The sequence below is a fragment of the Mobula hypostoma genome, chromosome X2 (genome assembly GCF_963921235.1).
Source record: "Mobula hypostoma chromosome X2, sMobHyp1.1, whole genome shotgun sequence".
In the NCBI taxonomy this organism is placed as follows: domain Eukaryota; kingdom Metazoa; phylum Chordata; class Chondrichthyes; order Myliobatiformes; family Myliobatidae; genus Mobula; species Mobula hypostoma.
Genome location: NC_086129.1, coordinates 37,873,398 through 37,895,207, shown reverse-complemented (window position 1 = coordinate 37,895,207; position 21,810 = coordinate 37,873,398). Strand labels below are relative to the sequence as shown.

Here is a 21,810-nt window from a genome sequence, read left to right as displayed (position 1 = left end):
TTCTCCAGCAGTATCTAATCCTGACAGTGTGCACCCATGCACATCTTCTGTCCATTAGCACATTCCAAACTGACACCATTTTGTCTTACAATCTTCCATTTTGTGTTATATATTTATGCACATACCAAGAACAAATCAACCTTAACTCTTTCCTTACAAAGGCAAAATTTCAGGGACAGAGAAATGCATTTGAGGAAAGGCAGAACACGAGCACGCACATACGCAGATGCCACGAAGTACAGGCACACGCAAGCATATTTGCAGCTTAACACAAGCATAGGTGGACAAAAGAATGGATAAATGCAGACGGTTAAACAGAGACAGATACAAACCATGGAGAAACACTGGTACAAGTTAACACAGGCAAGTAGACTAATATATAAATTAACACAGGCACTGGAAACAGTGAAACTGATTAACAGATTATCAATTCTGGCTAATTGCTCCCTCATTAGGCTACTCTCAATCATCAACAGAGGAATGGGAAGTCTTAGAAACAATGCTATTAAGAGGCACCTACTGCCTAGTAATTGGTTTACAATGCCCACTTTGGGTTTCAGCCAGATCCCTTGGCTCGAGACCTCATCAGGCATTGATCAAAACACGTACCTGTGAGCTAAATTTCAGAGATAAGGTAAGAGTGCCCGTGACACCTAGATAGAATTCAACCAAGTATGATACCAAGGCTCCCTGGTAATATTGAAGTCATAGAACGTAGAATATAGAACACTCAAGCCCCTGAATCCACAGTGTTGTGCCGACCTTTTAACCTACTCTAAGATCAATATAACCCCTCTTTTCTACATAGTTTTCCATTTTTCTATCATCCATGTGCCTAACTAAGAGTTTCTTAAATGCCCCTAATGTATCTGCCTCGACCACCAAACCTGGCAGGGCGCTTCACACAATTACCAATCGCTGTGTGAAAAGACATTCATCTGGGCGAAAGTCTCTGGCTGTCCACTCGATCTATGCCTCTTATCATTTTGTACAGCTCTTATCAAGTCACCCCTCATTCTCTTTTGCTCCAGAGAGAAAAGCCCCAGCTCACTCAGTTGACCTTCATAAGACATGCTCTCTAATCGAAGCAGGGTCCTGGTAAACCTCCTCTGAACCCTCTCTCTACAGCTTCTACATCCTTCCCAAGTCAATAGGTATTTTATTTTATTTAGAGATACAGCGTGGAACAGGCCCACCTGGCCTAACCATCTATCTAACATCAGCCCAATCACAGGACAGTTTACAATGCCAATTAACCTACTAACCGGTACATCTTTGGACTGTGGGAGGAAACCGGAGCACCCGGAGGCAACCCATGTGCTCATGGGAAGGAACATACAAGCTTCTTACAGAGAGTGTCAGAAATGAACTCTGTACTCTGAAGTCTGACCCCTCAAGCTGTAATAGTGTCACGCCAACCGCTACAGCACCGTGGCGCCCCGTATCTGGGGAAAAGTACCGCTTTGAGTCATACCTCATACATAGGAAGTTAGTTGTGCAACTGGAGGTCAATCATACCCGCTGCAAGACATAATTGCAGGAGTTCCTCAGGACAGCTTCCTCAAAGACCTTATTTCTGCAATACCGTCAAAGGTGGGGATGTTCACTCATAATTGCACATTCATAAGTTCTCAGCAAATGAAGCAGCCCATGACCGCACAGACAACATGCAGGCATGAGCTGAATGTTTACTTCACCAGTAATGGCCATCTTCAAGAGATTCTAGCCACCTATCCACATTACTGTTGCCGGGTTACCTAGCTTGAATACCCTGGAGCATTTCCAGTGACCAGAGACTCAACTAAACCAGCTGTCTAAATGCTGTGTGGAGCTGTAAGAGTAGCCCAGAGGTGGCATATGACTGACTTCCTGACACTCCAAAGCCTTTCAATTACCTTCAGGGCACAGCTTAGGAGCAAGACGGAATATTAGCTACTTACATGGATGAGTAAGGTTCCAACAACTCTCAAGCTCAACAGCCCAAGTGACAGGTATCTCATTCCCATCTCAAATGTTTATTCCCTCCAACAGTTGTGCACAGACTATGCAGTGTGTATCAATGACAAAATGTACTAAAATAATTGAATAACACCCTCCCAAACCCATAACCTTATCCAACGAGAATAGCTGTTGCATGAGAACACCGCCACCTACAGATCACCTTGTAAATCACCATCCTGACATGAAAATATAATACTGGTTCTTCATTGTGAGCGGGCCTAAATCTTGGAATACCTTTCTAAATCACTGTGGAAATACCTTTATAGGACCTCAGTGATTCAGGAAGGTGGCTCATCACCACTTTCTGAAGGATAATTGGGAATAGACAATAAATGCTGGTTTTAACAATGATGTCTAGATCTCAAACAATGCATAAGAAAAGCAGGAGTCAATAGTAATGGAGATAAATATAGATAAGTTCAGTGCTAATGAATGTATACATAATCACAACTAAACTTCTCTGCTACCTAGATCTCTGAAATGGTGTGATTGAAAAACTGGTTCATTACACCATAAGATATAGGAGCAGAATTAGGCCTTTCTGGGGCTCTGTGTCCAGTGGGGTATATTCAGGCAAGTGATGCTGTCTTTGATCTAACCAAAATCATTTCATAGCAAAAATAAACAAGCTGTCTGAGAATCTCACCTGTGGAGGGAAACAGCCAGTCTCGATGTTTAGGGTCTCGACCCAAAACATCGATTGTCCATTTCCTTCCAGTGTCCAAAATCAGAATTAGAATCATTTTTGTTATCACTGACATATGTTGTGAAATGTGTTGTTTTTGTGGCAGCAGTACCATGCAAGACATAGAAGTTACTATAAGTTACAAAAAGACAAATAAATGAATAGTGCAATAGAGGAATAGGAAGGCAGTGTTCATGGATTCATGGACCATTCAGAAATCTGATGGCAGAGGAGAAGAAGCTGTTCTCAAAACATTGAGTGTGGATCTTCATGCTCCTGCACCACCTCGCAGATGGCAACTACGAGAAGAGTGCATGTTCCAGATGGTGAGGTTCCTTGAGCATTGGATGCCACCTTCTTCAGGCACTGTCTTTTGAAGCTGTCCTCAGTGTTGGAGAGGATAGTGCCGTACCGGGTCTGGCTGAGTCTACAGTCCTCTGCAGCCTCTTTTGATTCTGCACATTGGAGCCTCCGTTCCAGACTGTGATGCAATCCACGGTCCACCTGTAGAAATTTGTCGGAGTCTTTGATGACTGCGGTTTCCAGCAGCTGCAGTATTCTGTCTTCTCAATATTCATAGGTTTGCAAAAGAGAAGTTGGACTTTCTGATCACTGTAGCATCCTACAGAATCTCAAGGAGTTCTGAAACCAAAACTGACGAAGGTTGTCAGGCAGTTCCTGACGAAGGGTCTCGGCCCGAAACATCGACTGCACCTCTTCCTAGAGATGCTGCCTGGCCTGCTGCATTCACCAGCAACTTTGATGTGTGTTGCTTGAAATTCCAGCATCTGCAGATTTCCTCATGTTTGCATTTTTAAATTCACTACTGTGAAACCTCTTCCGGTGATGCCTACACTGAAGAAGTTTAAATAGAGTCCTGACGAAGGGTCTCGGCCCGAAACGTCGACTGTACCTCTTCCTAGAGTTGCTGCCTGGCCTGCTGCGTTCACCAGCAACTTTTATGTGCGTTGCTTGAAATTCCAGCATCTGCAGATTTCCTGGTGTTTGCCTGCCTTACAATGCAGGTACCCAATCATTGCTGCCCTGTCGATGCTTCCCAGTAATAACCATTCAATTCTGTGTTGCTTTATTTAATTGAGTGCCTTTCGGAAAGTCTCTGTCCCAATGATTTCCAGCCTGCTCATCTTTAAATGACCTGAGTGGCTAGGCAGCAAGAATTAATGCAGACCACTCCAATTTTTTACACTTTCCACAGACAGCTTAGAGAGGACCACTTGTAACTTTTTGCTGGTACAGTTTCAAATAAAAGCTGACTTATTAGAAGTTAAGACTCAATTTCATGCTCTTTGCTCTTGATAAATTGCTGATGTTGTTACTTGTATCTCTATTGGTGCAGGGAAGCTGGTAATCTGAAAGGAATCAGATTTACCAACACCTTGATATATCGCCCTTCCAGCGTGGAGCTGGGATAGGACTTGGTCCTGGGGCTGTGAGCGAGACACTATCTGTTTGACAAGGAGAGTGACTACTAACTAAATTTCACAAAGTTTCACAGAGTCTTCAACTGAGAATCTGTCTCTTTCTAGCGATGAATTGGAAAATTTATGAAATTATCGAGTCAGGAAAGTGGTTGTTCTCTCTGGAAGCACAGTGTAGACTTCAAGACATCTAATAACATTTGGAATTGAGCAGAATATTACTTCAGTGTTACAAAATATTGGTTAGACCACACTTATTGTGTACATTTCTGGTCAACATTCTGGTCAACAGGGTGTTATATATGCGAGGAGCAAGACTGACAACAGAGTAGTAGGATTAAACATTTTTACTGAATTATGTTAGCCATGGTACACACTGGGCAACCTACAGTGCGGGAGCGATCAACAGGGTCCACCAAGGTAAAAATGTGTGCGCTCAAAAGTCCACGCAAAAAGAGAGAGCCTTCCACGCAAAGGAGGCCGAATTGAACCAGCACACGATCAATCAGCTGCACGCACGCTTGCCACATTCTCGCATTCGATCGATATGGTTCAGTAGGATGTGGTAGCAATAACGAGAATGCAGAAGACATTCACCAGGGTGTCACCTGGAATGGAGGGTGTAATTAGAAGGAGAGATTCGATAAGCTGGGTTTATTTTCATTGGAACAGAGGAGCCTGAGGAGCCTTATAGACATCTATAAAATTATGAGGGGTATAGACAAGATAGGTAGTCTGAATCTTTGTCCCAGTATGGGGAGGGGGGACTAGAACTTCAGTGCAAAGTTTTAAGGTAAGAGGGAAGAAACTTAATGGAGATCTGAGGAGCAAGATTTTCATACAGAGTAGTGGTTATCCCAAACGAGATCCCAGAGAGGTGTTAGAAACAGATAAAATTACAACTTTGGGGAAAAAAAAAACATTTGGACAGTTACCTGGATAGCAAAAGCACAGATGGATATAGGCCTAATGTGGGCAAATTGGACTAGGATGGATAGGCACCATGGTCATTGTAAACGAAGTGGGCTGAAAGGGCCTGTTTTTCTGTTGGCTGATTCTATGGTTCAATAGCGAGACATCAACACCTATAGCAATGACAGAAGATTGGTATCCACGCTGATAATAAATTTACTTTGAATCAGAATCAAGTTTATTGTAAGTGACACATGTCATAAAATCTGTTGTTTTGTGGCAGCCATACAGTGCAGTGCATAATAATTTTCTATAAGTTACAATAAGAATTATATATATGTATAAATAAGTACGTGTATAATAATGATGTGGTGTTCATGGGTTCGTTGACCATTCAGAAGTTTGATGGTGAAGGGAAGAAGCTGTTCCTGAATTACTTGAGTGTGAATTACCTGAAGCCTCTTGAAGAGAGTGAGTTCTCATATTCCTGTTTTTTTTCAATGTCATTGAAAGGGGTTGATCAGCACATTGAGTCAATGCCAGTATCTGTAAACCCCATCAGTCTCACTTCCCCACCTATCTTCCTGCAATCCGTTCGATCTCACGCGTGCACCAGCAGCCTCTGATTCTCCTGCCACCCGCCTACAGTAGAGGCAATTTACTTTCGCCAATTAACCTGTCAGCGTGTCTTTGAAATGGGGGAGAGAACTGGAGCACCCATTGGAAATCCACACATCACTGCAAGGACATGCAAACTTCACACAAATAAGCACAACAGATGAGTCATTGAAGTTGTGAGGCAGAAGCTCAACAACCTGCCCCACTGAACGGTCATCATGGGTTAATTGTCATAATTCCTGACTCTTTCTCCAAATGACTATCTACCCAGAAGTCTGTGCTCTTCCTTTTCTAGCCTCTTGCTCATCTTTCATTTTGATCACACCAACATTGGCTGATGTGCCTTCAGTTGCCTCAGGTCTATCCCTGGCATTCAGTCTAACCCCCTCTGTCTCCCTTGCCCTTTCTCACTTTACAATCCTCTTGAAGCCTATCCTCCTGTCCAGGCTGCTGGCCAATGGACTTCATGTCTCCTTACACACCTCAGAGTTAAATTTTATTTAATAATACCGTCCGTGAAGTGCCCAAGGCAATTTTATCACAGGAAAACTGGTTTGAAAATGCAAGTTAGTGTTATTGTAGTATTGATAAAGAGCACTGATGGATGTTTGTCCCCTATGCAGCGTGAATCTGAAGAACCTACTTCTCAACAAGGATAAATCAATATTAAGAAAGATTTTGCAAGCAGAAACAGGATTTTCTGTTTTAACTCTCATGAATCTTGCAGTTATACAGTTCAGTTCTGAAAAGTGAATATTTTACTCTGAGACAGACACACAGTTAGTAACTCTGCATTGGTATTCATTAATCCCCATGAACAGCGGAGGCTGCATATAATAGCACAAACTGAGCAGAGGTCGGTACCACCAGATGGAATGTCCTACAGCAAAGATTGGGTAGATTGGGTTTATATTTTCTGTAGATAAGAAGAATGAGAAGTTATCTCACTGAAACCAATTTAATTTTTGACGAGCTCAGCAGGACTGTATTCCTCTAGCTGAGCAGTTGAGAAATGGGGCCTTATCATTCCAGAATAAGGGGTGACACATGCAGGACTGAGTAATAGAGACATACAGCACAGAAACTTCCCCACTGATCTCCCTCCTGGCACTCATCCTTGTAAGCGGAACAAGTGCTACACATGCCCTTACACTTCCTCCCTCACCACCATTCAGGGCCCTAAACAGCCCTTCCAGGTGAGCAACACTTCACCTGTGAGTCGGCTGGGGTGATATACTGCGTCCGGTGCTCCCGATGTGGCCTTCTATATATTGGTGAGACCCGACGCAGACTGGGAGATCATTTCGCTGAACACCTACACTCTGTCCGCCAGAGAAAGCAGGATCTCCCGGTGGCCACACATTTTAATTCCACGTCCCATTCCCATTCTGATAGGTCTATCCACGGCCTCCTGTACTGTCAAGATGAAGCCACACTCAGGTTGAAGGAACAACACCTTATATTCCATCTGGGTAGCCTCCAACCTGATGGCATGAACATTGACTTCTCAAACTTTTTCTAATGCCCCACCTCCCCCTCATACCCCATCCGTTATTTATTTATATACACAGATTTCTCTCTCCTTTTTCTCCCTCTGTCCCTCTGACTATACCCCTTGCCCATCCTCTGGGTTTTTCCCCCCTCCCCCTTTTCCTTCTCCCTGGGCCTCCTGTCCCATGATCCTCTCATATCCCTTTTGCCAAGCAACTGTCCAGCTCTTGGCTCCAACCCTCCCCCTCCTGTCTTCTTCTATTATTTCCAATCTCCCCCTCCCCTCCCACTTTCAAATCTCTTACTAGCTCTTCTTTCAGTTAGTCCTGACGAAGGGTCTCGGCCTGAAACGTCGACTGTACCTCTTCCTAGAGATGCTGCCTGGCCTGCTGCGTTCACCAGCAACTTTGATGTGTGTTACTTCATTTTTTGAAAGCCTCTTTCGCCGTTGCTATTCTGTATTTGATATCTGTGTTGCACCTGCCATTACTTGTTATGAGGCTGCCAAGATATCTGAATTTGTTGACTTGTTTGATGTTTGTATTTCTGATCTTGATCACACATTGTGGGATGTTTGTCTTTCTGGAGATGACCATGCTTTCTGTCTTCCTGGTGTTGATTGAGAGGCCTCTGCGATTACTTTCTGCTGCCACTATAGTGAGTAGTTCTTGAAGTTTTGTTTCTGAGTCAGCTATTAGTATGATGTCATCAGCATATCTGATGTTATTTATATTATGGCCTCCAATTGTGAATCCTTTGATGTCTTTGATACTTCTCAAGATATTTTCACTATACAGGTTGAGTAAGTCTGGCGAAAAGTCACAACCTTGCCTGACTCCTCTCATGATATTCACATACTCACTCACTTCTCCTTCTGTTCTGATGGATGCTGTCTGGTCCCAGTATAAGTTTCTTAAGAAACATATATCTTTCCCATCTATGTCAAGATCTTGAAGCATTTCCAGAAGATCTTGCTATCTGACAGTGTCAAAAGCTTTTGTATAGTCGATGAAACATAGATAGATGTCTTTTTGTACCTGGATGGCTCATTCACAGATCATCCGTAGCATGAAAATTGCATTTTTGTTTCCATTGTTTTCCACAAAGCCGCATTGTTCTTTACTGATTTCTGGTTTTATACAGCGTCTTGCTCTCATTATGATTACTCTGAGAATAATTTTTGCCACGTGGCTCATCAGGCTTATTGTATGATGTAACTCACATTCTGTTGCTCCCTCTTTCTTTGGGAGTGTGATGAACACTGATTTACTTAAATCATCAGGTATCTCCCCATGATCATAGATTTCATTTGCTATTTCTGTTACTTTCTCTATTCCAAAATCTTCTAAGGCCAATATCATTTCAACAAGCAATGTTGTCTGGACCAGTTGCTCTGTTATGTTTTGTTTTATTTGTGGCTGCTCGAATTTCTGATTTTAGAATGCTAGGTCCTTCAAGATGCTTCTTTACATTCAGTTTTTCTCCTCTTTGGTCTTCAGAAAGTTCTTTTATATATTCTGTCCATCTGTTTAGGATTTCCTCTTTGTTCATAATTAAGCTGTCATCTTTTGCCTTGATGCATCCACTTGCTGAGCAAGGTAATTTTCCCATTAGTTCTTTAATCTTACTGTGCATCAACTTTGTTCCAGGGTTATGGGTTTGTAGCATTTCTATCTCTGAGCATTTCTCATTTAGCCATCTGTCTTTAGCTTCTCTGCATTTTCTTTTTATTGTCTTATCAAGTTGTTTGTATTATTCACTGTCTCTCGGTTTGATGGTCTGTTTTTGTTGCATCAATTGTATTATATATTCAGTTATCCATTTCTTCTTACTTTTCCATTCTTTTCGTGGGATGGTTTTCTTTTGAGCTATGACCATGGATTCCTTCAGTATGTCCCAGGAAGATTTGCCTCCTTCATCCTGCAGCAATTGAAAATGGTTTTTCACCTTGATTGTGTATTCTGTTTTCAGATGAGGGTTGTTTTGTAGTGTGGATAATCCAGTGGTTCTGATCTTTGTGGTACCTTTAATTTTCTCATCTTTATATTCATTTTGCAAATGACTGGAATGTGGTCACTTCCACAGTCTGCTCCAGGGTAGCTCTTAGATTGCGTTATCGAGTTTTTGAATCTGTTATTGATTGTTATGCAGTCGATTTGATTTTTGTTGTTCCCATCTGGGCTTCTCCATGTCCGTTTCCTTCTTGGATGTTGTTTAAACCAAGTGTTGGTGATTATCTGATTGTTTGTTTTACACCATGATATAAGCTTTTCTCCTCTTTCATTTCTTTCTCCCAATCCCTGGTCTCCAACAATATGGTCTTCTCTTCCCTCACCGACTTTTGCATTGAAGTTGCCCATGACTATGATGGCTTCTTGTGATTTGCATTCTTCTAGTGCTTTGTCTCGGGAGTGGTAGAAGGCATCAATTTCTTCCTCTGAGCTTGCCATTGTGGGTGATAGAGATGTTGTTTTGTTGTCCTTTTAGTTTGATTAGCATCATTCTGACTGAGATATGCCAGTATCCTAGCAGGCTCTTGGATGTTTCTTTGTCTGAGATGATTGCAACACCCTTTTCATGTTTATCTCCACCAGAGTATATCATCTTGTAGTCGTCTGACTGGAATACTCCAGTGCCTTTCCATCTTATTTCACTTAGGTCTAGGATGCTGACTTCTAGCCTCTTCATTTCTGATTTTACGTTTTCTAGCTGACCAGCTTGGTGCAGCGTTCGTACATTCCAAGTGGCAATTCGCAGTCTCTTGTTCTTACAGACAGTAGTGGTATGACGATCCGGGCTCACCTGTCTGTTTACATGATATCCCGTACCGAGCGAGGTGCCCGCACTATTTGGAAGTGGGCTGCCATTTTAGGCTGTTGTCTTTTACATTTGTGTATGTATTAACCATGGTTGTACTAGGGATAAAATACAAGAAGTAGCTTCCCCTTGTTTGCTTCCGATGCAGTGTCTTTGCAAGACAGGTGACCCTGACCATTGTCCTATTAAAAGGATCTACTGCTCAGCATCTGAGAAGCAGGAACCATCGATTGTGTTACTCACAACTTGCCTTCTGCTTCACCCACCACCTGCATTGTGTGGCTTCACTGTAACCCAAGTAGGGAGGCTAACAGGTGCTACACCTTGCCTAAGGGTGACCTGGTGCTAGCTGTGGTTAATGGTAACCTCATTACCCAAAGCAAATGCTCCATAGCCGGATGTAGTTTATCCTCATACCCAGGAGGATGTGTACTCTGTACTTTCTGTACTCCGACTCAAAAATCTTCATTGTTGAATGATGAGTCACTCACCTGAGTAACAGAGAGAAATGACAATGGCCAATTAACCACCAGGCCACAATCTCTGGTCTGTGTCACAGGGAGATGCCCAGACTGCACACCAACAGAACCGAAGGTCAAGATTGAACCTGGGTCACTAGAACGTGAGGAAGCAGCTCTACCAGCTGTCCAGCTCTGGGAATCTTTCCTGAATCCGAGTGCATTCATGGTTGGGATCAGTAGAGTTTTAGCCACAATGGCAATCAGAAGACAGGAGAATGGAGCAGGAAGGTGGAGCTGGGGCAGATCAGCACTGATCTTATTGAATGGCAGAGCAGGATCAGGGAGATATATCAGTCAACTGGTTCCTCCGTTCATTATGTTCTTCTGCCCCCATCTCCGCCTGTCACAATCCCACGCACTTGGGGAACAGTGTTTGGTAATGAAAGTTGGATCCTCTGAGCTGACTGATCATGTCATCTGTACAATAGGAAAAGGAAGGTTGATAAATTATATGTGGAGGCATTAATTAAAATCTAATAGCAGGAGAGGAAATTATTAACTACTTGTCTATTCCTCAGCATCAACCCTCCCTCATAACATACACCTGCTCTCCTTACCCAATACTCTATTAATCCTCAGCCCATTATGTGCCCTTCTTCACATCTACCCCACTCCATACATCCATCTATCATCGCCTATATGTCAGTGTTGACCCCCTCATTTTTTACTCTCCTGAACACCTTTCCTTTTACTATGTACCCCCACTCCCTTAGCCTCCTGCAGCATCTTCTCACCTCCAGACCTCTTATCCCATGTACACCCTTTGTCCCTTCCTCCACTCCAACCCTCCTGTGCATCTCCTCACCCTCAACCTCAAATCAGTACTTCATCATCCTTCCACACTCTCCACCTTGAGAGGCAGGTACTGTTTATCCAGACTAATTGGTTTCATTGATCTCTCTAATTCCATGACTTTTCCATTTTCTCTCTGGGCTTTCCATGTGGAAATTGCATTGGAACCCATGATTGCTCATAAAGAGGTCTGGCTTCACTCTGTTTGCAGATACCTAAGTCTTTTCTGCGTCTTAAATGCTCCACTAGTTGTTGACAAACAATAGCAGAATTATTCCTTTTTCTGAAGTGGAGTTAACTGTAGAGTTCTCATCATCTCACATACATCTGGTGCCACCTCCTAAACAAGTGCATTGATATTTTTCAACATAAGAGATTTCGTGGATGCTGGAAATTCAGAGTAACACTTATAAAATGCTGGAGGAATTTAGCAGGTCAGGCAGCACCCACAGAGAGGAATAAACGGTTGATGATTTGGGCCAAGTCCCTTCATCAGGACCTGATCAGAATCAAAATCAGAATCAGGTTTATTATCACCAACTTGTGTTGTGAAATTTGTTAACTTTACAGCAGCAGTACAATGCAATACAGAAACTGTGAATTACAGTATATGTATATCAATAGTAAAATTAAATAAGTAGTGCAAAACATAAATAAAAAAATTAGTGAGGTAGTGTTCATGGTTTCTATATCCATTCAGAAATCGGATGGCAGAGGGGAAGAAGCTGTTCCTGAATCGCTGAGTGTGTGCCTTCAGGCTTCTGTACCTCCTACCTGATGGTAACAGTGAGAAAAGGGCATGCCCTGGGTGCTGGAAGTCCTTAATAATGGACACTCACTTTTTGAGGCACCACTCCTCGAAGATGTCCTGGATACTAGGAAGGCTTGTGCCCATGATGGAATTGACCAATTTTACAACTCTCTGCAGCTTACTTCGATCCTGTGCAGTTGCCCCCCACACCAGACAGTGATGGAAGCAGTCAGAACGCTTTCCACGGTACATCTGTAGAAATGTTAAGTGTTTTAGGTGACATTCCAAATCTCCTCAAACTCCTAATGAAATATAGTCGCTGTCTTGCCTTCTTTATAACTTTATGAAGGGTCTTGGCCCGACACATTGACTGTTTATTCTTCCCCATGGATGCTGTCTGACCCGCTGAGTTCCTGCAGCATTTTGTGTGTGTTGCCCTGATCTTTTTCCCTCAGTTTCAGACAGTGGTCCTTCATTTCTCTATAATTCTGCGGTCAGTTATATTTGGCCCAGAGGCACTCACGCACATATTGGGCACTCTCTGCGAGACAGCGTGTTAATTTCATTACAATCCCTCATCTGTCTTTGGGCATACCTCTTGGGTCACTGAACTAAGAAGTGTTAGCCTGTAATATTGGCCTGGTATCTCAGTGGGTGTATGAGCTTTAACTTGTGATCCTAGCTGTCATTTGATTGAGGCCAAACAGCAGCGACTCCGAATTAACAGAAATTAATGCAGGTTTATGAAATGTCCTGGGTTTGTCTCCAGGGTGTGAATAGGAGATAGTAGGGACCGCTGTTATACCAATGGTTTGTACTCTGGCTGGAGTGAGGGTCATTTGGATGGCACCCTGGTAATAACATCAATTTATAAAAGAAAAGGATCTGAACAGGTGTGAGTTGAAATTTCAAGGTGAAATTGATTCATATTCCAGCGTTGAGCAGAAGTCTAGGCAATGGTTGCAGCTCCTGAACTGAAATGTTTATCTTTCTGCCACAAACAGGATTGATTTGCCACCATCCCATAAACCTCCACCTCCTGAAAAGAAGACTGAGATGAAAAGTCACCTGACAGTGGATGATATCCAGGTAACAATGGCATGCAACTGCTAACCACCACCGTTGAGTAAGGTAACCGTTAGCATGTGGGGCAGATGGGTAAACACTGTGCTGACATACCCCAGAATGTAGGAGGTTATGCAGGCCACTCAGAGGAACAGTAGCTTTCTTGGGTGGGTTCATTGTGCAACCTCAGCTTTGGCACCACACCACTAATTCACCTGTAGTCCTGGGCACAGGTATTGTACCTAACTCTGGAACCTCACTCTGAGAGGAAATCAGAACTTTGATAAGATGCAGCAGAGACTTTGTCCAATGATATCATAGATGAAGGATTTTAGTTTGCAGGAATTATCTTCCTGGAGCAAGTTAAAGAAAACTGTTCAAAATTATCAGGTGGATGGGTAGCAGGAGAAACTGTTTCCATTAGTTGAGGGCTCACGACCAGAGGAGAGGGCACAGCAGTGAAATAAATGGCAAAAATCCTCGGGTGAAATGAAGACTTTACTTAGTAAGTTGCTTTGAGCTGGAATTCATTCCTTGAAGCAGTGTTGGAAGCAGATTTAATAGTAACTTTTAAACATTCATTAGATGAATATTTCAAAAAGGGAATCTTGCAGGTCAATGAAGAAAAGGCAGGAATGAATTGGACATCTTTGGCAGAGAGCCAGCATGGCGCTATGGGCTGAATAACTTAATGCAGTGTTGTATCCATATATGTGTACACGTATCAGTCTGATTAATTTCCATCCATGAAGTGAGGAAGGAGAAGAGGGAGAGAACCCTGGGGTTATGTCAGTGGATAGGTCTGGATTGTGGCAACACTGGCAACAGACTTCGAAGGAAAGTGTGTACAATGTCAACAGAACAAGCCATTCAGCTCTGTCATCCAATTAGCATGGCTCTTCGGCATGGTAGTTCCACCCTTGCTTCCTCATCCCACCCAACAAAAGGAGAACGAAGCATGCAATAAATCAGCGATTGAAAGGGAAACAATACATTTCCATTTAATTGTCATTCAGTGGTTTGGTCAACCTAAAGGGCGCCCTTGTTTGTGCCCTTTGCCCATATAATATAAAGCACCACCTCAGCTATATATACAGCTTAAGTTGAAGTTGGTCTTCATGCAGCCATGATTAAGTGAGAAAGTCTGGGTGTCTTGATTCAATGGGCAAAACTCTTTAATTGGACCGTCCCACTGACAAAACCCTTGCAAGCGTAGTACTTCCTAACTTGCTGATTAAAATGAGAAATTAGACAAAGGTGGCAGTCAAAGATCTCGTAGCTACAGTTAAGTGACATGGCAGTGTCCCCAATACCCAGTGTCTCCATCACCAAACATAGTCCTTTATGGATTGTGGGATCTTGATGTCGATTCGCTGTTGCATTTCTCAACATTGCAGCGGCCGCTAATCATCAAGGGCTGAACTTAAGTATCTGTAAGAGGCTTTGGCACATCCTGAGTTGGGGGAGGCACTTTGGATGTGCAGATTCTCACCTGCATGCACGTCACTGTCCATCGCCTGGTTTCACCACAGACCCCTCCCTTTCAGTTGCAGTATTCAGACATAGTGTTTGTTTTGATTCTAGACCATATTTTCCAACCTGTCCCCAGCACTATTGGGTTACAGGCTGCATTGCCCAGGGAACTAGCTCATCAAATGCTTGTAAATATGTAATAAACCACTGTTTTCTGGTTTGTAAGATAGGCACACGGTTTCTGGACTTCTGTCTGTAGTGTCAGCTGGCTCTTTGTGTTGCTGTTTTCACATGCACTCCACAGAGGTAGAGCACAGTACAGAACACACTTTATTGGTTAAACAGCATTACTGGTACAACAATGTGTCAAAGCCATACCATATATTATATTCAGTTGTTTAAGGTGCACTTATATATACTGTATAATCAATTTGCTAAGTGTGAATAATCTGATAGCAGTACAACCACTGCATCCAAAATGCATAAGTACAATCAGGAGGAAAAGAAAATTGGTCATTGCTGAACTTTACCTCACCTCAGGCAGACTCTCCATGGTACTGACTCTCTCTAGGCTATAGTTCCATAATAATAATAATAATAAATAAAGGCATCCGTTAGTCTTGCGAGACCATGGATCTGCGCCTGGAACGTCTTCACTCTCCAGGGCGCAGGCCTGGGCAAGGTTGTATGGAAGACCAGCAGTTGCCCATGCTGCAAGTCTCCCCTCACCACGACACCAATGTTGTCTAAGGGAAGGGCATTAGGACCCATACAGCTTGGCACCAGTGTCGTCACAGAGCACTGTGTGATTAAGTGCCTTGCTCAAGGACACAACACGTTCCCTCGGCTGGGGCTCGAACTCACGACCTTCAATTCACTAGTCCAATGCCTTAACCACTTGGCCACATGCCCACAGTTCCATAACCACGAACTGTAATAGTGGTGCAGTTTCATGCTAACTGACTCCCTGTAGGGGACATGACTGTCCTGAGGGTCCAGTTCCATACTTCGCTGAGGATCATCACCTTGTGGTGAAGGGGCTTGAGAGCACGAGAGCAGTCCCGTTTAGAGTTTAGCCATCTGGCGCTTAGCTCCTGGTAGGGTCACAAATGGTGATAAGGTCAAGGGGGAGGTTCCAGACAGAGCGATCAAACCAAGACCTTAGCGGTGGAGCTGGTGGAGGATGATGACACATCCCAACGGCAGTGAAGGTGGAGGAAGGCTACAGCAGTGAAGGGTCCCTAGTTATCTTGCAGTCCATGCCACTGGATCCTGACGCCGATCTGCCAAAGACTGTATGGTGGCTGCTCGTGCATCAGCCTGCCCACGCTTCCCACAGACATTCTTCATTAAGGCAGTCCACCCTAACATCCCAGAATAAGTCCCGTGGCACCCAGATCAGCTTCTACAGCCACCTGAAGACCCACCATTAGACAACCCCTTAGGTGCATATCATACTCGGCATGAGTGATTGCACTACTAGAGTTTCATAACTACTAACTGAAATGGTGTACAAGCCTATTGTCATTGATTGGGACAGTGGAATTATTCCTCAGTACTGACTGTCACTGAGGTCCAGATCTATGGGCATGGACTGTTGCTGGGATACATTTCCACTGGTGCTCGCTCTCTGGAGTACAGTTTGGTATGGGTCCCCAAACCCTAAGAACTTTCTACAGGGGCACAATTGAGAGCATCCTGACTAGCTGCATCACTGCCTGGTATGGGAACAGTACCTCCCTTAATCGCAGGACTCTGCAGAGAGTGGTGTGGACAGCCCAGTGCATCTGTAGTTGTGAACTTCCCATGATTCAGGACATTTACAAGGACAGGTATGTAAAAAGGGCCCATAGGATCATTGAGGACCCGAGTCACCCCAACCACAATCTATTCCAGCTGCTACCATCCAGGAAACGGTACCACAGCATAAAAGCCAGGACCAACAGGCTCCGGGACAGCTTCTTCCACCAGGCCGTCAGACTGATTAACTCACCCTGATTTGAGTGTACTCTATATTATATTGACTGTTCTATTTATTATAAATTAATTATAAATTACTATGATTGCACATTTAGACGGAGACGTAACGTAAAGATTTTTTCTCCTCATACACGTGAAGGATGTAAGAAATAAAGTCAATTCAATTCAGTTCATTTCCCCAGACACTGACTGTCACTGGCACCAACTCTTACAGAGGTCCATTTCTATGAACACTGACTCTCACTGTAGTACAGTTCCATGTGAGCTGACCGTCAGTGGGGTATGGTTCCACTGGCATTGACTCTCACTAAGACACTGTTCAAAGGCAATGATTTTCATTGACTCCAAGCAGTCAGCTGCTTTTACTGCTGTTTGTTGGGGGATAAATAATGACTCCAAACTCTGGCTCTATACTCCAGCCCTTCTGAATAATGCCTTGGGATCTCTTGTATCTGCTGTGAGGGCTGATGGAGAGTTTGGTTTTGATCTAGAAGATGGCACCGCCAGCAATGCAAAGAGAATGGTTGAGAAGGATACGGGCCAAATGCAGGCAAATGGGATAGGCACTTGGGATGGCATGGATGAATTGGGCCTCCAGACTGGATTAATGAATGCAGCACAGTCTCAATATGATACTGGAATGGCGGACTGGATGTTTGTGCTGAGTGACACTTGAACTTTCACTCTAAGGGGTGTGTGCTACAGAGCCTCAGCCAATTCTACTTCCTCACTTTGATCCTGATGGCTCATTCAAAAAGATCTGGTCCATTCTCCAAGCACTTGGAACTAGCACTTTTTAATATACGCTCAGCTGTGACCACTGGCAGTTCTCGCCATCTTCCTCATGTTCCCTGATGGCTATGGCAGCTCAGTGATCCAGTATCCTCCCTCTAACAACTGAGGCAGCATCTCTTGGCCACAGGGAACTGGCCTCCCACTGACTGCTTCCCTGCTGGAGCAAGATGATCAAGAGTTGATCAGCTGAACTGTAAAAAAAACAGATAAGGGAGATTGCTAATGAGCAATAAAATAACAAAATATATCATGGCAACAAACATTTCTTCAAATAGAAAGCATTACCTGCTGTTAGATAAAGGATCAATCCCGCAGGATGGAGCCAGTCACGCTGAATGCAACATTTACAGGAAGAAAGGAACATTGTTGTCACAGGTAGACATTTTCTTCTGGAGGCACTTCCAGCTTCCAAACAGTTTCTTATCTCCCTCCATGGATTAAACTTATATTTTCCATCCAGATTTCCAATAAAGGACAGGATTTGCCCATTCAGCTTTCTAAGAGGAAACGATTACTGACAAAGTTTTATCAGGCCTTGCCTGTGATTCAGCAGGTATTAGTCTCGCCTTTTGAATTATGTAATTACACAGGAGCAGGAACAGAATACCCAGTACATTCCCTGAGACATTAAGATATAGGAGCAAAATTAGGCTCTTCAGCCCATCAAGTCTGCTCCTCCATTCCATCATGGCTGATTTATCATTCCTCTCAATCCCATTCTCCTGCCTTCTCCCCAAGGTTGATACATTCTTGATACCCTTACTAATCAAGAATGTATCAACTGCTGCATTAGATATATCCAATGATTTAATCTCCACAGCTTGGCTATGCCCATAGCTCAGGTTTGACCAGTTTGACCTGAGAAAAAAAATAATAATGATAATAATAAATAAGCAATAAATATCAAGAATGAAAATTGTAGAGTCCTTAATAGTGAGTCCATAGGTTGTAGAATCTGTTCAGCAATGGAGCGAGTGAAGTTATCTCCTCTGGTTCAAGAGCCTGATGGCTGACGTTTAATAACTGTTCCTGAACTTAGTGGTGTGGGTCCTGAGGCTCCTGTAACTCTTTCTCGATGGCAGTAGTGAGAAGGGAGCATGGACTGGGTGGTGAGGGTGGGTGGTGATGGATACTGTGACAGTGCTCCGTGTAAATGTGATCAATGGCACATAACTGCACAGAAACAGACCCTTTGGCCAACTGAGACTGCAGCAATCATGAAGCATCCGTTTTCCAAATCTCATTTTATTCTCCCACCACCCCCAACGCACCTCCAGATTCTACAATCAGTGGATGCAATTTACAATAGCTAATTAAGTGACCATCTTGGGCATCATTGGGACACTGCAGGAACCTGGAACATGGGTACAGGGAAAATGTACAGACAGCACCCAAAGTCAGGATTTAACCTTGAGCCCTGAAGGCGTAAGGTAGAAGCACTACTGACTGCTCCACTGTGCCACCTTTGTAAAGAATTAAGATTAAAGGTTAAAGATTAAAAATGAAAGGTTACCTTTATAGAACATAGAATAGTACAGCACAGTACAGGCCTTTCGGCCCACAATGTAGTACCGACCCTCAAACCCTGCCTCCCATATAACCCCCCACCTTAAATTCCTCCATATACCTGTCTAGTAGTCTCTTAAACTTCACTAGTGTACCTGCCTCCACCACTGACTCAGGCAGGCATTCCACGCACCAACCACTCTCTGAGTAAAAAACCTTCCTCTAATATCCCCCTTGAACTTCCCACCCCTTACCTTAAAGCCATGTCCTCTTGTTTTGAGTATTTGTCATGTATACATCAAAACATACAGTGAAACATACATTTGTATTAACGACCAACACAGTCCATATATGAGCCAGGGGGAAGCCCGTCAGTGTCGCCATGCTTCCAGTGCCAACATAGCGTGCCCACAATTTATTAGCCTTAACCCATACATCTTTGAAATGTGGGAGAAAACTGAAGCACCCAAAGGAAACCCGTGAGACTAGAATATTAAAGCAAGGATGCAATGCTGAGGCTTCATAAGGCACTGGGGAGGCCTCACTTGTGAGCAGGTCTGGGCCCCTTTTCTAATGAGATGACACTGGAGAGGGTTTAAAGGTGGTTCACAAAAATGATTCCGGGATTGAAAGGTTTATCATATGAAGAGTGTTTGATGGCTCTGGGCCTTTACTCATTGGAACTCAGAAAAATGAGGTGGGGAGCTCATTGAAACCCATCGAGTATTGAAAGGCTTTGATAGAGTGGATATGGAAAGGATGTTTCCTATGGTGGGAGCGTCTAAGACGAGAGGATGCAGCCTCAGAATCGAGGGGTGTCCTTTTAGAACGGAGATGAGGAGGAATTTCTTTAGCCAGAAAGTGGTGAATCTGAGGAATTCGTTGCCACAGGCAGCTGTGGAGGGTATATTTAAGGCAGAGATTGATAAATTAGTCGGGGCATGAAGGGATACAGGGAGAAGGTAGGAGATCGGGGCCGTGAGGGAAAAAGGATCAGCCATGATGGAATCACGGAGCAGACTAGATGGGCCAAATGGCCTAATTCTGCTCCTATACCTTATGGCCTTATGGTCATGGGGAGAAATACAAACTCCTCAAAGACTGCGGTGGGAATTGAACCACAGTTGCTGATCGCTGCCGCTGTAATAGCATTCTGCTAACCGCTACGTTACTGTGCCAACCACCTCATCCAAGGAATTCTAGCTCATAAATCTTATTTGGATTATATCCAGTGCAAAGGTGCTTTCCTTGTCAAAAAGACTAAAATTTTTTGCTGTTTTCCTTGTATGATCTCAGCAACACTCTGTACGGTTGTAGCAAGATTTTCCTACCTTTATATCATCTTCTTTGCAGATAAGGCCTTGGGTTAAAGTGCCAATGCATTGGTTCACACAGGCTGCAGACATACCTTCTGAGTGTCTCACTGCGGCTTTTGGAAAAGCTACCTTTCCCATGCTTGTTTGCCAATGCAAAGCATCGGAGAATGTAGAGGAGAGTTCTCACATTACACTGGATCGAATTGGAATACTCAACCCACTGCACAGGAGATGATCGCCTTCACCCTGCTCTATGCAGGAGTTTGTTAAACACGAATTTCTACCTGCATTTCCTTATATTACAATAGTCTAACCCTATTACAGCACCCGTGACTTGGGCTCAAATCCACCTCTGTCTGTAAGGAGTTTGTATGTTCGCCCCATGACTGCGTTGGTTTCCGCTGGGTACTGTGGATCCCCCTCCAGTCCAAAGACGTATGGGTTAGTTGGTTAATTGGTCACACGGATGTTAATGGGCGGCGTGGCCTCATTGGGTTGAAGGACCTGCGACCATCGCTGTGTCCCTAAAGTAAATTAAAAACTTGGCGGGTGAAACTCTTTAGAATCCCCTGGATTGTTAATGGCGATATTTGAATGCAGTTGGCTGTTGGTGGACGTGTTGAGAGTTTTTAGTTTTCTTTTACAAGCTGAGATGGTGCTGTGAAACATAGGGCCCAGCGACAGAGCCGGTCAAAGTGGATGCAAAGGCTGGGAAAGGTAGAGCTAGATATATATCACTCTACCTGAAGCGGAGAGACCCTCTCAGCTTCAGCACTCATCTTCACCGGCTGTCATATTGAGCTGAACACATGCTCTGAGTGCTTTCTGCTGTGGGTCAGATGTACCCCCAGTATTCGGACGGTCCACTGGGTTCCAGGGCAGTCTGCTGACGTCTGGGCACTCATACTGTCTGGGCAATCGCTGAGCGCTTGGGAACTCCCCCAGTGTCTGCCAGCTCACCCTGGTTCCTGTCATTCTCCGAGCACATCTGAGAGCTCAGTGCCCTTGAGTTCTTGTATCTGGGACACTGCTGCCTGCAGTTTGTGCCCAGTGTGTTTCTGAGCACCCATAATGTTGGGCATTCTTCCTGTACCAGGGCACCCTTTGCTTTCTCCCATTATCAGATCATTTAGGCCTGTGACTAGGCACTCTCCCATTACCTCTTGCTGTTTTATGGGCCATTCTCGCCGTATCTGGTTACTCCCCTGGTGTCTGGAAGTCTGCCGACCTCTGGGCAGTCTCTCAGACTCTGCGAGTTCTGCCAGTGTGTGGGCTCTCCACTTTGTCCCGGCACATACATGCAGCCTGCTGTCTGATCAGAACACCAATATCTGAGCTCGCCCCAATATCTTGATATCTGGCCACTATCTCTGTACTTTAGCACCCCCAGAACACCCATAGCATAGGAGCAGGCCCCATGACCCAAGACATCTGTGCCAAACTCAATGCCAAATTAAACTAACTGCTCCTGCCTCCACATGAACCATTACTCTCCTTTCCCTGAATATTTACATATCTATCTTAAAGCCTCTTAAACACCTCCATCATATCTGCTTCCACCACCGCCCTCGACAGCAGGTTCCAAGCAGCCACCACGCCCCGTGTAACAAATTTGCTCTGCAAAAACCCCTTTAAGTTTTCCCCCTCT

General features: G+C 44.0%; 1 protein-coding gene across 4 annotated transcripts in view; it reads left to right on the top strand.

Annotated features, from left to right (window-relative positions):
* nectin1b (nectin cell adhesion molecule 1b) overlaps positions 1–21,810 on the top strand; it is a 544,761-nt gene that overhangs the window by 479,648 nt on the left and 43,303 nt on the right. For all 4 annotated transcript variants that reach the window (XM_063038123.1, XM_063038120.1, XM_063038124.1 and 1 more), the window contains exon 7: positions 13,032–13,116. In XM_063038123.1, coding sequence (XP_062894193.1) covers positions 13,032–13,116 — 85 coding nt within the window. The remainder of the gene's footprint in view (positions 1–13,031; positions 13,117–21,810) is intronic.